Genomic DNA, 17,506 nt, shown 5'->3' on the forward strand with positions numbered 1-17,506 from the left:
TTTTTTTTTTCACATACATACGTACATACATATAATCACGTCTATATTCCATGCGGGGTAGACAGAGTCAACAGTCTTGAAAAGACTGATAGGCCACGTTTTTTTTTCACAAAATACGATAATAGACTACGTGATGCGTTATCGTACTCAACAACTGAAAACATTATCTCATTCGATTCGACATTGGCGAATTATAAAAGTTATTCGTGTAGACTGTAAAGATATCGTGGATATCTGAATGATCTTTGTGTCCCAAATATAAGGAACGTTTAAATTAACAACAAATATTGCAAATGTTATTCTTACCTCTCCATGAAGGTGAGGATGTAACAAATTTCAAATAATAATTCGTGAGGAAATTTGCGTCTGATTGGCCTGTTGGACTCAGTTGTACTTGTACAGCGTCTCTTAACCAAAAGGTCCCAGGTTCGATCCCTAATAAGGTCATGATGGAAAAATAACTTTTCTGATTGACCTGAGTCTTGGGCGTTTATATATTTAAATATTTGTTATAAAAATATATTATCGTTGAGCGAACTTACAACAAAGTAGAAATGATGATTACTATATGTAGGTAGGTATATAGATTTACCTTCGACAGGTACCTATTACATAAACTGCCAACGTTTAACTCTGATGACATCAAAACAGCAGGATCATTTCAATTGTTAGCAACATGACCATGCCAGTACATAATTATTCTATACTAGATACCTTTTACCTGTGACTTTGTACAAGGGAAATACAATTCTAAAAACATAAATATCTCTGGATTCCTTAGGCCTTCTTTGTAACAATAAAATTACCATTACTGTGAAAAAAAGTTAATTAATGGTTACTCAAGTTGCTGCTCTTAATATATTGGAAATGGCGAAAAACATTCCTAAATTTTTAATAAATAAAAAATAGCATTAAAATTAACGCCAGCGCAAACAAAATATGTGTGGAAATCTACACATTAATTTATCAACAGTTGAACATAATAAACAAACATACAAATAAACTGGATAGCGTTAAACGTATTGAAGATAAAGATAATTTAAACCAATGAGTGGGGGTAATAATGATAACGGTGTGACTGTGTGACTAGTCGTGGTGATACTGCGGTGTGATTAAGGACGCAAAATGTGGAGTAAAAGTGTACCATCAGCTGTGAATAGATTTAACTGTTATCAAATAATAAGGTAGAATATTGGTAATTATGTTTGTTGTTTTATATTATATGGATTTACGATACCCGAAACTGCATGAAGAGAGTTATGAATGCGGATGAAGCGAAGGGAGTATGCAGAGATCGTGGCAAGAGGAAAGATGTAGTCTCTGCCTACCCCTCCGGGAAAAATGTGTGTCTTTATGTATGTATGTATTGACGATACGGCCTGCAATACGCATAATTGGAAATTGCAATAATGTTTTATTTCCTTTTTAAAAAAATTTACAAATTATTTATTATTGTTTCTTCTGTATTTGCACTTTAATATTATTTATGTATTTTTTATGTCTGTCGGTAGAGGCGCAAGGAAATTATAGGGCTTTTACTAATACAACGACCAGATTCCAAGTTGGATGAGGAATCTGATACCTGTTCTGAGTTGAGTGGCGGGCCCCGGGTTCTTTCTCAATGGTCGCTGGTACCTATGTCAGATGGATAATGAAAGAAAATTAGGTTTTATTTGTAATAAAAAAGTATCAGATTAGGTAGATTATATCAGACCCGTGTGGCTCCCGGCACTAAAACAAAAAAGAATTGGATGACTCCATTTCTTTTTAATGGATGTCGTAAAAGGTGGCTAAGGGATAGGCTTATAAACTTGGGATTCTTTTTAGGCTATGGGCTAGCAATCTGTCACTTTTTGAATCTCAATTCTATCATAAAGCAAAACAGCTGGAAGTGGCCTATCAATCTTTTCAAGACTGTTGGCTTCGTCTACCCCGCAAGGGAAAAAGATGTGACATGTATGTGATATGTATGTAAGTATCAGATTGACCGTCAGTGATAGTACCGGTAAGGTGTCTTACAGTTTCATATCCAACCTCGGCCATGTATCATTGAATACCTACTAACCGATGAAAGCAGGTTGACTAAGCAGATATACAAGGAGAGTGTGGAGGGAAAGTTCGGAGTGGGAAGACCTAGACGAACGTATCTTGATCAAATTAAGGACGTCCTGGTAAACGGTCAGGTCAAAAGTACCCGAAACCGCCGAGCTTGCATGAAGAGAGTTATGAATGTGGATGGAGCAAAGGAAGTATGCAGAGATCGTGGCAAGTGGAAAGAGGTAGTCTCTGCCTACCCCTCCAGGAAAGAGGCGTGATTTTATGTATGTACGTACTAACCGATGCTCATACGGTAATGAAAAACATCGTGAGAAAAATAGTAAATTGTACCAAAGCCGTATGGTGTTTGGTATAGTGAGTTGTAAATTTCTCATCTTATTGTTATGTAAAAGTAAAAACATATATACATACATATGGTCACGTCTATATCCCTTGCGGGGTAGACAGAGCCAATAGTCTTGAAAAGACTGAATGGCCACGTTCAGCTATTTGGCTTAATGATAGAATTGAGATTCAAATAGTGACAGGTTGCTAGCCCATCGCCTAAAAAAGAATTTATTCGTAAAACACCATAACAGAAAAAAAAAAACAAGAATATGTACAAAAGTAGACATGAAATATGGTGCTCCCGAAAGGGTACCCCCTCTGCATAATGCTGGCTGTAAACAATATGCTACACAGCCAACGCTGATCTTTATGTGAAAAGAAGTCATTACGAAGAAGAAATATTATGTAATGTTATCAAATAGTTATTATCTCATGAATATTAAAATAAGAGATAAAACATAACATTGATAACACGTTTTCTTTATAAGTATCTAATTTATATCGTTTTGGTATCGGCTTTATAATATCTATGTAAGTATACCTACATTATATTTTCATTCAATCTGTTGAATAGTTCAGCTAAATACATAATAAGAAGAAACTTGAAATTTAGCGTATGGGTCCTTTATGTGGTCTAGGGGTGCACTAAAAGAGGATTGCCGTAAATTCCCACGGGAACGGGAATTACGGTGATGTTAAGTTTTACGCGGGTGCGTCCTCTAGTTATTAAATAAACTTTATCTAACTGAAAGTTAAGATTATACTTAGCCATTTAAAATAAATTTATTTACAAGGATTTTCTCTGATACGTTACGATACTTTGAGGACTTGTATTTTGTTTTGTTTGTGAATATTATTTTATAAAAGTGAACTTGGGATTCGGGCTAGAACCTATCACTGTCTCTAAATCTCAATTTTATCAATGACTCTGTCAATACCGTTAGGGATTAAGACGTGATATGTGTTAAAAATATCACCTAATTTGTCACAGATCATAATATAGAATTCTTTCAAGCTTTCCCATTTTTTACTTAGCTATGTTAAGTATATATAGACATACATACATATTATCCCGGTAAATACAAAAAAGAATAGGACTACTCCATCTCTTTCCCATGGATGTCGAAAAAGGCGACTAAGGGATAGGCTAACAAACTTGGGATTCTTTTTTAGGCGATGGGCTAGCAACCTGTCACTATTGGAATCTCAATTCTATCATTAAGCCAAATAGCTGAATGTGGCCATTCAGTCTTTTCAAGACTGTTGGCTCTGTCTACCCCGCAAGGGATATAGACGTGACTATATCCCTTGCGGGGTAACACAATATGAACACAAATATAAACATGGTTATATATGGTTATTTAGGTATATCCTTTTCTCCATATTCACAGATTAGCGCGCTGCATCCACACTGCATCAAAGGACAGTCACATAAAACATCCAGGGTCGGAGCCGCTGAACTATGCCACCTACGGGGAAGTATTTCAGAAGGCCGTGGAGAAATACCCTGGACGAGTGGCCGTGCGGTCTGTCCATGAGGACGTCACACTCTCTTACGAGCAGCTGCTGACACAGGTATTATCTGGGTATCCAGGACAACTCCATCTCTTTTTCATCAATATCGTAAAAGACGAAATGGGCACATTCATCTAGTCATCTAGTACCTCTTTCCACTTGCCACGATCTCTGCATACTTCCTTCGCTTCATCCACATTCATAACTCTCTTCATGCAAGCTCGGCGGTTTCGGGTACTTTTGACCTGACCCTTTAGGTTTAGGTTTAAAGACTTTTATTCTCATTAAGACATAATTTACATCACTTACATGAGAACTTAAAATTATGACATACATTATAATTTGTTCGTTGTCACACTAAAAAAGAACAATACACAATTACCGGTCAAGTTTAGTAAATGGAAACAATGTGTTTGGCTAACTGTTTCTTAAATACTTCGAACGAGTTAATTTTTTTAATGTCAGAGGGTATCTTATTAAAAAGGCGCGCACCTTCGGTTGTTATTGTCGACCGGCCGTAATATTTTGTCCGTGCCTTTGGCAAAATGATGAAGCTCGCGCGTCGAGTGCAGGGGCGCCCAACTTGTTTTCGCTCAGTAAAGTTTATGTTGGTGCGGACTTTATTGGTCATGATTTTACGGATGAGAATGCAAGTATTATATGTATATAATTGTTTAATAGTCATTAGTCTTGTTTCACGATAAATTTTATTAGTTGGTGTTCGAAAGTTATAATTAAATAGCATTTTTATTATTTTATTTTGTAGTGTTTGTAATTTGTCTAGTCTAGTTTTAGCAGCACTTCCCCAAACTTCTATAAGATAAGATAGGTGTGGTTTTATTAGAGCATTGTAAATGGTAAAAAGAAGTTTACGTGGTATATATCGAATATTTATTCGGAGGGATGCATGGAGCGAAATAAATTTGTTTATTAATTTTTTGATATGAGTATTCCATGTTAAATAAGTATCCAATTGGAGGCCAAGGTATTTTTCTGAAGTTTTTTGTTGTATAGGTTTGTTGTTAATTGTAAGAGGTGTGAAAGTGGGTATTGGTTTATTTTTAGCTTTATAAATAATATAACTAGTTTTAGAGACGTTTATAGTAAGTAAATTATACTGTAACCAATTTTGAAGGATGTTAAGGTCATTTTGAGCTTGAGAAATTAAGATTTGGATTGATGAACCGTAATAAAAAAGGCACGTGTCGTCAGCATACAAAGTGATGTTACCGCTTAGTCCTAGTTCATGCATATTATTGATATAAACTAAGAACAGTAGTGGACCCAATATCGAACCTTGCGGGACTCCATAGGCAATTGGCAGTGGAGGACTTTGAGAGTTATTGTCTGTTTTGACAATCTGAAGTCTGTTTGTAAGGTAAGACTTGAACATGTTAAGCGCTTTGTCAGTTATACCAATGGATTCCAACTTTTTTAAAAGCAATTTGTGGCTAACGGTGTCGAAAGCCTTTTTTAAATCAATAAATACCCCTAGTGCGATGTTTTTTCTATCTATGTTTTGTTTTATTGTGGTAATGAGATCAATTGTTGCCGTAAGAGTATTACTTTTAGATCGAAACCCGTATTGTCGCTCATAGAAGAAATCAATAGAATCCAAGTAATTTTGTAACCGTGTATGCAAGACTTTCTCCAAAATTTTTGATAGTATAGGGAGCACAGATATTGGTCGATAATTTCCAGGCTCCGTTTTTGGTCCTGACTTATAAATAGGTGTCACTTTGGCTATTTTGAGTGAGTCTGGAAATACTCCGTCTTGTAATAGTTTGTTAATACATATTGTTAGTCGTTTTACTATTAAATCCTTAACACATTTTATTGCTTTGGTACTAATACCGTCTAGACCAACACTGCTATTTGAATCTAGGTTATTGATAATATCAAGTATTTCCTTTTCGTTGCAAGGTTCCCAGGTATTGATTTGCGGTTTTTGTGAAGTTGGTTTGGGTAGTGCGTGAATATAATTAACATGAAAGTCTGTAGGAATTTCATCAGCGAGACAAGACCCTACGTTAGCGAAAAAGTTATTAAATACTTTACATATTTCATTGGGATCGGAGACTTCCAATGAATCGACAATAAGCTTTGAAGGAGCGCGCCTTTGTTTGGTCTTGTTATTTGTTAGTGTGCTAAGTAAATTCCATAGTTTTTTAAGCTGCATAGAGTATTTGTCAAATTCTTTTTTATAGTATGACTTCTTTGCTTTCCGGATTATGCTTAAAACTTGGTTTCTCTTAGTGTTGAACTTTTCCTTCAGATCTTCATCGTCTGGATTCTCTTTTAACTCTGTAGATATCTGGTTTCTTTCAGTGATTAATGCTATTATGTTTTTATTTATCCATTCTTTTTGTGGCTCATTATCAATTTTGGTCTTTATAATCTTGCTTTCATTTATGCATTGTTTAATTGAACTTTCAAATTCTGTAAAATCGTTATTTGGTTCTTGAAGTTTAGATTTTTCCACTGCCTTATAAAGTTTATTATAGTTGATAGCTTCATATTGTCTAATTGTCTTTTTCGGTGGTTTTATTTTCTTGATTTCAACGTATAGCTGTCTGTGGTCGGAGAAAGATGAATCGATTGTTACCATATGGAAGTTATCTTTGTCAAGGTTGGTGCTTACATGATCTAGTAGGGAGTTTTTAGGTGGGCCTTTTCTGGTGTAATATTTCTTGGAGATCTTGTTAATAATTTTGTGTCCAGTTTGTTTTAAAAGTTGGTTGTACTGTTTAGTCTCGGTTTCTTTTTTTGTGAGTAGATCAACATTGAAATCACCAAAAACTATTGCTCTTTTTCGTCTTCTTAATTGTGATTCATATACTTCTAGAAACTGCTGGAAATTGGTGTTCCCTGGATTATATACGACTCCTACTTCAAGTGCATATTTTTCTAGTTGTATCCATAAATAATTATTACCTCCTATATACACGGACTCTGATAGCTTGTGTATTAGGTTGTTGTGAACATATATGGATACACCGCCTCCAGTTTTGTCTGTTCTATAATTATAATAGTGACTATAGTTTGGTAATTCATATCGTAGCGCTTCTTCTTCGCTTTGAAACCAGGTCTCGGTTAATAGAAATATGTGCACTGTGTTCGGTATAGCTTGTAGGATACATTTGACTTCGTCAAATTTTCCTTTCGTACGTATACTCCTGGCATTTAAATAAAAAAAAGTAAATCGTGACTTGTTTTTCGGGAAATTTTGATAATCGTCTAGTAGTTCGTAGGTATTATGGTTTTCGGTTTGAGTATGAACTGTTGTAAGTGATGTATTTAGTTTTTTGACGTTTTTACGATTAAAGGCGTACCATTTACATATTTAATTGTGATATTGGTCTCACCTTTGTCTTGACGTTGCTTAAGTTCTTCTCTCAGGTTTTTCATAAGGTTCTGTTGTGTAGGTGTTTGGTCTGAAAACATTTTAAGGCCTCCTTGTAGTCTATTCCTATTACGAAGTAGTTTTTTAGCTGGTTCTACAGTTTCAAAGCAAATCTTGATACTACGGTGTTTATTTGGTTGTAGTTTACCGATTCTAAAAACCTTTGAAGGTTTAGGAATGCCTTCGCTTATTGTGGAAATAGTTTTGAGAACATCAGCTTCATCCCTTGATGACCTATCTTCCGGGGTGGATGCAATTTGCTCGGGTAGACCAACCAGCACAACATTCTTTTCTCTGTTGCTACGGTTTTGTACCTCTTGTATGATGTTTTCGCCAAAAGCTAGCTCCTTTTCCTTGGTGAAAGGTACAGTTTTCAGGTTGTGCAGGTCTGTTTCCAGAGATTGAATTTTAATTTGCATCGCATTGAGAGTTCGATCGTTTGACGATTTCATATCCGTGATTTGATTTTTTATTTCGGTTATGTCCTCTTGCATATTTTTTAAAATGTGCTCGTTAGATGTGACATATTTTTCCAGTAGGGAGCTGATATGAGATATTTCCGATTTCGTTTCTCTTATATCGTCACCACATGAACACCCAATATCACAGGGAACTTTACGCTTACGAAATGTAATTGATGGGTCTGGGCTTACATTCCTTATTCTTGATAGGTCAGGTTGCGACCCACCGGTTGGAGACCTCTGCACGCTCATACTGCTCTCGTGACGTCAGTCGGTACTCCGGTGCAGCGTACAGCGTGAGGGAGCAAAAAATATCAACCGTACGTGTCTCGCGATGGTAGGGGTTCACTGCAGCGCAGGAGTGGAAGATCACAAAAAACTAAGCGCGTTCACACTATTTAGAGTTTTAATTTTTATTCTTTAAGGATTAAATTGTTTCCGTATAAATTTAGACAACTTTAAAAAATACTTATACACGTCTGCTCAGTACGACAACGAACGACGAATCGACCCTTTACCAGGACATTCTTAATTTGATCAATCCTAGTCCAATAACGTGTGATTTTAAGGTTGCTAATGTTACGCAGGTCAGACAGGAGTTGCTTAGTGTAAAAACCTGACTTGATCTGATCATGATCCATGATTGGGTATCATGGATCATGATCATGAGGCGCAGTCTTGGCACCACTTCAGAGAGGTGAGGTGTGACCGAAATTAACGCCAGGAGGAAGAAGAGGATATACCTTATAATGCTCGCTTGGTGAAGTGCTAAAGAATGCTTTGGCGAAATACGACGGACGATTAGCCGTGCGATCTTTTATGATGAGATCGCAATCTCTTACCATCAGCTGTTAATAAGCATAAGGGTCTAGCATTTTTAGGGCTTCGTAAGTGATTCTTCTAGTCATTTATCCTGGGATTTAAATGTATTTACAAGATATTACCTTTTATTTTGACGCAGTAATCAGAAGTAGATCGTGTTCACCAAGACTTGATGACGCTTATAGATGACTCATTTAGTGAAAGATTAAGTAAAGAGTACCCTAAATTAGCGAGCTGGCGTGAAGAGAGCGATGGCTGTGAGCGGTTCTGTACATCTATCTCTTTCGTTACCTAGCCAAATGTTTGTTAGAATGAGTTCCTCCTACTCCTTCTCCACTACTATTGTAATCCACATCTATCTCTTCCTTCATATTCATGTTCTTTTGAAACAACGAATCACAGCTAGGAATAACTAGGAGGGAAAGGTCGGAGTGGGAAGACCTAGACGAACGTATCTTGATCAAATTAAGGACGTCCTGGTAAAGGGTCAGGTCAAGAGTATCCGAAACCGCCAAACTTGCATGAAGAGAGTTATGAATGTGGATGAAGCGAAGGAAGTATGCAGAGATCGTGGCAAGTGGAAAGAGGTAGTCTCTGCCTACCCCTCCGGGAAAGACGCGTGATTTTATGTATGTATGTATGTAATAACTTGATCTGAATGTTTGCAGGCAGACTCCCTGGGATGCGCGCTGCGAGCCCACGGGCTGCAGACGGGAGACAGGATCGGGATATGGTCGCACAACTCAGCGTCTTGGATAGTGTCGCTTGTGGCTGCTGCGAGGGTGGGACTTATTGCGGTAAGTTATGTAATAAATTTTACTATGTTATGTTGGCGACTTTATTTATTTGTAAATACGCATTTTTAGGAAATCGTCTTAATGTTACAAAAACAAAATCTCTTTATTGCGGAAACACAGGTGAGAAGATGATACAGTCAGTTCGTGTCAATGGATATACTTTTAATGTGCAGGATCTTTTGACGACACTACGAGTACTACGACCAAATTTTAGCTGCGTGTACATACATACATACATATGGTCACGTCTATATCCCTTGCGGGGTAGACAGAGCCTACTAGGGCTAGTAGAGCGGGGTAGCTGCATGTTTGGTCAGTAAACTAAGTTACACATCGTCAATTTCATCAACAATTTTGATGGAGTTTTGTTTACTTAAATACTTTTTACACAAGTTCAAACTTAGCTTTTTTCCTCGAAATTCTCACGGGGGTTTTAGAACAGTTTTGTTTATGATACCAACACTCTTGAAGTTATGGAAAAACCTAATTAATAATTTTGGCCCTTTTCTTCTTAGACTCAATATTCTTTCAGGCGCTGCTAAACCCAGCGTTTGAAGCTCCGGAACTGAGCTTTTGCATAAAGAAAACAGGCATGAAAGCTATCCTCATCCCGGACAAGTTGCCCAATAGGGACTACTACACAAAGCTGGAGAGCCTGTTGCCAGAACTACGTAAAGCCAAGCCGGGATCACTCATCTCGAAGGACTTCCCTAACTTGACTACAGTTATAAATATTGGAAGGGAGAAGCTACCGTAAGTAAACTTGTCATTTCTCGCGAACTTATGTGTAGAGATCAGGAAGGAACTACTTAGGTCTCTCATTAAAAAACTACTCGTATCTAGTTAGATAATTTGTCCGAAATTAAACTGAAAGCACAGAAATGTCATAAAAAATTAACATACATACATACTAACATACAATCACGTCTTAATGTACGTAAAAATGTACTTGAACAAAAAAGAAAACCACCTTCCCGTAGGGTTCTGACGCTTTAACTACTCACCTTTTTCGCTCGTTCGCCCCCTGCTTACAAAAAGACATAATGTACCCACGCATTAGCTAAATAATAGGTAAATAAATATTAAATATACTTATACAGGAAAAATTACACAGATAGTGTGAGCCTCGAAGTAAGTTCGAGACTTGTTTTACGAGATACGAACACATCGATACTAAATTTTATAAAAAATACTTACTTATATATCCAAAAACCAGGCGAATCAGAAAAATTTCATTTCTCATCCTGCCCTGGCCGGGATACGAACTTGGGACCTCTGGTGTCATAGGCAAGCGTACTTAGAATGCGCCACAGAGATCGTCAATCTTGTTTCTTTCGAACTGAACTTATGTAACCAACGAAGAGACGTTTAACAAATTACTTTGACAGTTTTTTTTTTATTAATAAATTTTCAGCGGAACCCTTTCATATGACTCCCTCATAACACACAATAATAATGACGTCTCAAAATACGGAAGCGAAATAAAGTCCGCTGATGGATGCCTCCTTCATTTAACATCTGGAACTACAGGTGAGTAATATGGTATGGGATTATATATTAATTTATCAATTCATTCTTATTCATATTTACAGTTTGCAAATTACAATGGGCGTGCTTATTGCTAAATAGCATTATCTAACAGTCTATCATTGGGTTAAGCAGAAAACTTTTGCGTGTAAAAAACGTTGTACAATATATAAAAATCAAACTGACTAAAGTACTAATAGATTATTATATCTTATATACTCTAAAAAGATCAAATCGACAAAAATAAAGGTATAAATTACAACCCACTCTTTAGAGTTTCGGGTCTATTGTCTTTCATTCTTCGCAAGAAAACAAACGTACCAAATAAGAACTGGAATATTAACTGTAATGAAATGCAATTCCGTTATAATCATGTATGTATTGTAAAGGAAAAAAATGAGAGGTCATAGTGATAGTCTAGTGTAAAATTTTTGTTCGTAGAATTTCGTAGCATAAGCCCATATTTCGTTACTCGTAGCATACTATTACGCAGTTCCTCACTTTAAAACCCTTTTGATGATTTCCGTCAAATATAGCTCAAATTCATATCGAAGTACTGAATAGACTAAGCTTTTTAAAACAAAAATCAATTGTCTTTTGGATGCCTTGCTGCCTTGATATAGGTATGAAAGATAAATGTAAATGAAATAATTAAAACAGATACCTATGCAGCAGCATACATATTTTACATCCAGGGTAACCCTGGTATACAGAGCTAGTAGGGTTAAAAAAATATTCTTTATTTTACATGTCAGACAATAATGATAATTGATAACCGAAAGACATGTTTATCTTATCACTTGTGATTATTTAAGGTCATGTAGATTACAAAGATGATATAGACAAATAAATACGACAACATCAATGCGCCCGGTCGGAATCTTTATTATTGTTTTTATTTACCTATTACATTATATATAATATATACATGTTTTAAGTATTATACATGTATAATACTTTAAACGTGTGTGTACATGCCTCGTTCACATCAATTATTTATACATAACAATATACTTACTACTTATATTAACTACTATGTGTAGCATTTTATTAATTCTTTGCTCGACCAGAAATATCACATAGAACTCCGAATTTTCCAAAATTATTTGTAATATAAGTATTTTCTTGTAAATACGAGTTGTCGATGTGATTTCGTTTCCCAGGGGACCCTAAAGCTGGACTTGATTCGCATCTCGGTATCGTGAACAACACTTACTTCAGCGGTGTAAGGAACACGTTCAACCAATATCATCATAAAATATGTGTACAAGTTAGTATCAAAATCTTTTTATTTATATAAGTTAATCTATGAACCTGCTTAGTAAAAACGATATTTTTTGGAATATTTACGCATTATTTTATACATACGGCGCCATCTGTTATTTTATAACAACACTAAACATATTTTAGAAGTTAATCTATGAACCTGCTTAGTAAAAACGATATTTTTTGGAATATTTACGCATTATTTTATACATACGGCGCCATCTGTTATTTTATAACAACACTAAACATATTTTAGCTAGCCTTTGCTTCTATTCCACTTCTTAGTGTAGGGGTTGTTTTTATGGATGTAAGAGATGTCCGTAGTTGTACAGTTTACAATTATTTTTCCTGAGGCTTCGCTACCTTGTGGTATTGTCAACTACATTATCAAGTTACCCTCCATGGGACTCTATGACGCGGTAATAGCCGTTAATTTGCAGTGAATTTGGGTAAGTTGATGTGCGCTGTGTATCACGAGCGAAAAGTGGAGAATTCACTCACACCAAGTAATGTTTTTAAATCTGTGGGAATTCATAGATAAAAATCGCCTATGTTATTTTTTTAAATCCTGAACATTGTGTTCTTGAACCTCTGCGCCATAATCGGTCCAAGCGTTTTCAGATTATACGTTACAAACAAGAATATAAAATTACTGAATTGGAAATATAAATTTCTTTTTTTCTTTAAAAACTATGAAATGTCGCTCCGTACACATACGTGTGAAAATGTCACATTTTTTCACATCGATTTGCTTTAATAATAAAATAGTGTATACACTTTTGTGCCGTGTGGTTCCCGGCACCAATACAAAAAAGAATAGGACCACTCCATCTCTTTCCCATGGATGTCGTAAAAGGCGACTAAGGGATAGGCTTACAAACTTGGGATTCTTTTTTAGGCGATGGGCTAGCAACCTGTCACTAGTTGAATCTAAATTCTATCGTTAAGCCAAATAGCTGAACGTGGCCATTCAGTCTTTTCAAAACTGTTGGCTCTGTCTACCCCGCAAGGGATATAGACGTGACGGTATGTAGGTATGTATGTATACACTTACTTCCAGGTTCCACTGTTCCACGCCCTGGGCTCCATAATAACCGCCCTGTCGGGGCTCCAACACGGCAACACCCTGGTCTTGGCCGCCCCCATCTACAACGTTAAGGCTAACATCGACGCCTTGTATGCTGAAAAGTGAGTAGAGTTCTAAATAAAATTCATCTAGGTATAACTTTAGTCGTTGAATGACGGTTCATTCAAATGGCTGTAAACAGCTATTTAATCACTTGGTTGCGACATAGACAGGACAACTATCCGATGTAAGTACCTACATATGAGCTATTTCAAAATAATAAGTTTTTCTTATCCTATCCTACCATTTAGTGCTGGTTAAATCCTCACTTTCTCTGAGTAAACCCTAAGGATCATACTCATTCATAAAAAGGTAGGTATGTAAGTTAGGATTTTACAAGAACGCCGTTTTTATCGCTCGAAGAGCTACAGCTGTCCCGTTTCACGTTATAATAAAAAGCGAAACAGCGATAGTTTTTAGCGCGATAAAAACGGCGTCGCGCTTGCCATGCAACGTAAGCTGATGTCTTAAAGCTGTTTTCGTTCAACGTAAGAGACTCAAGACTGTTGGCTCTGTCTATCCGTAAGGAATTGAGACGTGATTTTATGCAAAATTTATTTGTTCAGATGCACCGCCCTCACGGGGACTCCGACGATGTACGTGGACATGCTAGCTCAAGTGCAGGACAGGGCTTCGCCCCCGCCCGCTCTGAAGACTGCCCTGGCCGCCGGCGCACCCTGCAGCCCTCTTATCATTAGGAACATGCAGAAATACCTTAATGTGCAGAATGTGGCTGTAAGTAATATATATTTACTAATACTGATTTATGGGTCTTTCTCTCGTTAGAATTTGCATTTCGGAAGTTAATAGACCATATCTCTGACTCTGAAGGTCTAGTCCATATCTGGACCATATTTTATCGAAACTGATCCGATGTTCATTCTATATTCAAGTAAAAGTAAAATACTTTCACTGATTTTAAACTTTTGCATTGCATTCTATTGCTTATAAATACTGCGGTTAAAAAGAATAATATATAATTTTTTTGTACTATTTATTATATGTCTCTCTCGAGAAAAAAAGCGTAGTAAAAACGTTCAACACATGCAAAGAGAACATAACCACTACGTTTTGACAACACATGATACTTTACAAAATACTGTGCGCTCAAACTTGATCTATCAAATACATAATTGATCTTTTTACGCGAGCGAAAGCCAAATATTTTAGCCTTGTCAATTCCGTATTAATTTTAAGCCATTAAAATGTTTTTTCGAGCAGTGTCTGTACGGCCTGACCGAGACTACAGCCGCCGTATTCCAGTCGCTCCCTGGGGATAATGTAGACAAGGTGGCTGAAACCGTGGGATACATTCATGACCACACCGAAGCGAAGGTAAGTACGGCATTTGCATCTGTTTTCTCTTGACATTATTCCCCTTTTCATACTCACCTCTCTGGGGATGTTGTTTTCTGAGTTATGTACATTAGTTTGAGTGCAAACCGATGCTCTCATGGTGAGGGAAAACATCGTAAGGAAACATTCTAGCAACTTGACGTAACCATATTGGACATACGGATTTAGGTTCCCCTTCAAAGGCTACAGAGATTAGATGGGAATCGCTTCGTGTATAAAGATCATGGTTAAAAATACGCATCCAGGGATCCTCTCTAGAGAGATGAGAATGTAACCGAGACTAACGCTAAGAAGAAGAAGAAGCCTAATAATATACCAAGTTTATTAGCCTTTCCCTTAATTGACTTTAAAATCTCCAGACCAGCATGGAAGCAACAACATACATACATACATACATAAAATCACGCCTCTTTCCCGGAGGGGTAGGCAGAGACTACCTCTTTCTACTTGCCACGATCTCTGCATACTTCCTTCGCTTCATCCACATTCATAACTCTCTTCATGCAAGCTCGGCGGTTTCGGGTACTCTTGACTCAGGTCAAGACCCTTTACCAGGACGTCCTTAATTTGATCAAGATACGTTCGTCTAGGTCTTCCCACTCCGACCTTTCCCTCCACACTCTCCTTGTATATCTGCTTAGTCAAAAACAACAAACAACAACAAACGCATTTATTTTATCGGATATGTGTAATGATACGTTGTGCCGTGTGGTTCCCGGCACCAATAAAAAAAAGAATAGGACCACTCCATCTCTTTCCCATGGATGTCGTAAAAGGCGACTAAGGAATAGGCTTACAAACTTGAGATTCTTTTTTTAGGCGATAGGCTAGCAACTTGTCACTATTCGAATCTCAATTCTATCTTAAAGCCAAATAGCTGAACGTGGCCTATCAGTCCGCTCAGGACTGTTGGCTCTGTCTACCCCGCAAGGGATATAGACGTGATTATATGTATGTATGTATGTATGTATGTGTAATGATAGATTTTTGCATAGGTGGTTGGTGATGATGGGAGACCAGTTCCGTTCGGGAGTGAGGGCGAGTTATACACGCGAGGGTACAACAACATGATCTGCTACTGGGACGAGCCCGAGAAGACGAGACAGACTATTTCGGAAGACGGCTGGATATGCACTGGGTAATGTGAATGAATTAGGTATAATAGAAATTCGAATGCTATGTGCCAACTGAAATCTTAAAAAAAATATAGCACAAGATATCTGAACTGCTGAAGATCTTAAGACTTTAAGGATGCTCTACTGATATCATAATAGTTTCTTATAGCTAAGTCGTTTTGTTTTCGAAAGGATAAAATAGGATCACTTAATCAAAAATTGTCTTATTCTTATGATGTTCTTTTGTTTGAGAGTCGATTAAAGAACAAACCAGAAACAAAAAATATTTAAGGTACCTACTTACGTTAAAATATCTATTGTAATTTTGTATATATATAATCAAGACTCTGGAGAAGGATATAGGGTATTACTTGCATCCCGATAAAACCTATTGTTCTCGTGGGATTTGCGAAAAATCTATATTCTTATGAAGGTAGCTCTAAATTCGTGCGGGCATGCTAGTGGTAGGTAAACTAGTATTGTCATAAATTACAGAATGGTCTATTTTCTTCTTCTTCATGGCATCAATTTGTAATATAATTTCAGTGACAAATTCAAATTAAGCGAAGACGGTTACGGGACCATAGTCGGCAGACTGAAGGACATCATCATCAGAGGTGGAGAGAACATCGCGCCCAAGGAAATAGAGGACCTTCTGAACACCCACCCCAACATTATTGAAAGCCAGGTTTGTTTTAACTTAAATACCTAAGTATGCTTAGGTGCCGGGAAAATTCCTATTCATTGGAACCTTTTAGATCTATAATCTGCTCTTCAACTAGATGAAAAAGCTGATGATCAGTTTGGGTCGGCTGATAATTATCCGACTCAGTCTCCAGTCAATATGACAATGTTGCGAATGCAAGGACTGTCTAATTAGATTTTAATCAATACTATTTACTTTTTTATAATTTTAGTTTAAATTATTTTTTGTAGTCTTTATCTGGAATAATTAATTTTATTCTTATAAAAATCGAGATTTACTATATTACAAAAAGGTAGCTTATTGTAGTGAAAATTCAAAGGTTCACTAATTTTCGATTAAATTAAAAATAGATTGTAATAATAATTTACCTTATCCTTCATATTTTTAGCTGATTCTATACCAGGCTTACCGAAAGGTGAAAGTAAGATTAGATCGTCTTGATCCTTATAAACGAAAATTCGACGGGAATTGGTTTCTGCGGCTTCTAATTAAGTAAATTTCAATTAAAATCGAAAATAAAAATATATTTTTTAAACACTTTGAAACGCGGTATTCAAAATGGTTTTATTTAGGCAAAATAATTATTATGTCAATATCCTTCTTTTGATATCTATTCTTTGACTAACATCAAAACAATAATTATTTTATCAGGTGGTCGGAGTCGCCGACGAAAGACTCGGTGAGGAGTTATGTGCTGTGATGAGGCTTCGAGAAGGCGCCTCCATTAGTCATGAAGACATCAAACGCTATTGTGAAGGACGCCTGGCCAAGTTCAAGATACCCAGGGTATTAAAATTCACCGACGAATTCCCAAAAACAGCATCTGGAAAAATACAAAAGTTCAAGATCAAAGAAATGGTTGAAGCCGGGAAAATTTAAAATGTATTATTATACCACTATATATAATATGTACATAATAGATTAATTTAATGTGTAATCATGAAGTGTTTTAATCTTTGAAATAACCTAGAAATGTAAGAAACCTTTATAAATCGACTTTTGAAGCTTATTACCGAAGTTGAAAGTT

General features: G+C 36.5%; 1 protein-coding gene across 1 annotated transcript; it reads left to right on the top strand.

Annotated features, from left to right (window-relative positions):
• The first annotated feature begins 1,031 nt into the window (after positions 1-1,031).
• LOC106130908 (medium-chain acyl-CoA ligase ACSF2, mitochondrial) lies at positions 1,032-17,416 on the top strand. The gene is made up of 12 exons (XM_013329850.2): positions 1,032-1,184; positions 3,777-3,960; positions 9,255-9,383; positions 9,916-10,136; positions 10,798-10,913; positions 12,074-12,180; positions 13,237-13,364; positions 13,869-14,037; positions 14,524-14,637; positions 15,654-15,796; positions 16,320-16,461; positions 17,131-17,416. The coding sequence occupies exons 1-12, from the start codon at positions 1,126-1,128 to the stop codon at positions 17,356-17,358; spliced, it is 1,740 nt and encodes a 579-aa protein (XP_013185304.1). The 5' UTR covers positions 1,032-1,125; the 3' UTR covers positions 17,359-17,416.
• Positions 17,417-17,506: the final 90 nt, after the last annotated feature.

This window comes from Amyelois transitella, chromosome 14 (assembly GCF_032362555.1).
Source record: "Amyelois transitella isolate CPQ chromosome 14, ilAmyTran1.1, whole genome shotgun sequence".
Classification (NCBI taxonomy): Eukaryota; Metazoa; Arthropoda; class Insecta; order Lepidoptera; family Pyralidae; genus Amyelois; species Amyelois transitella.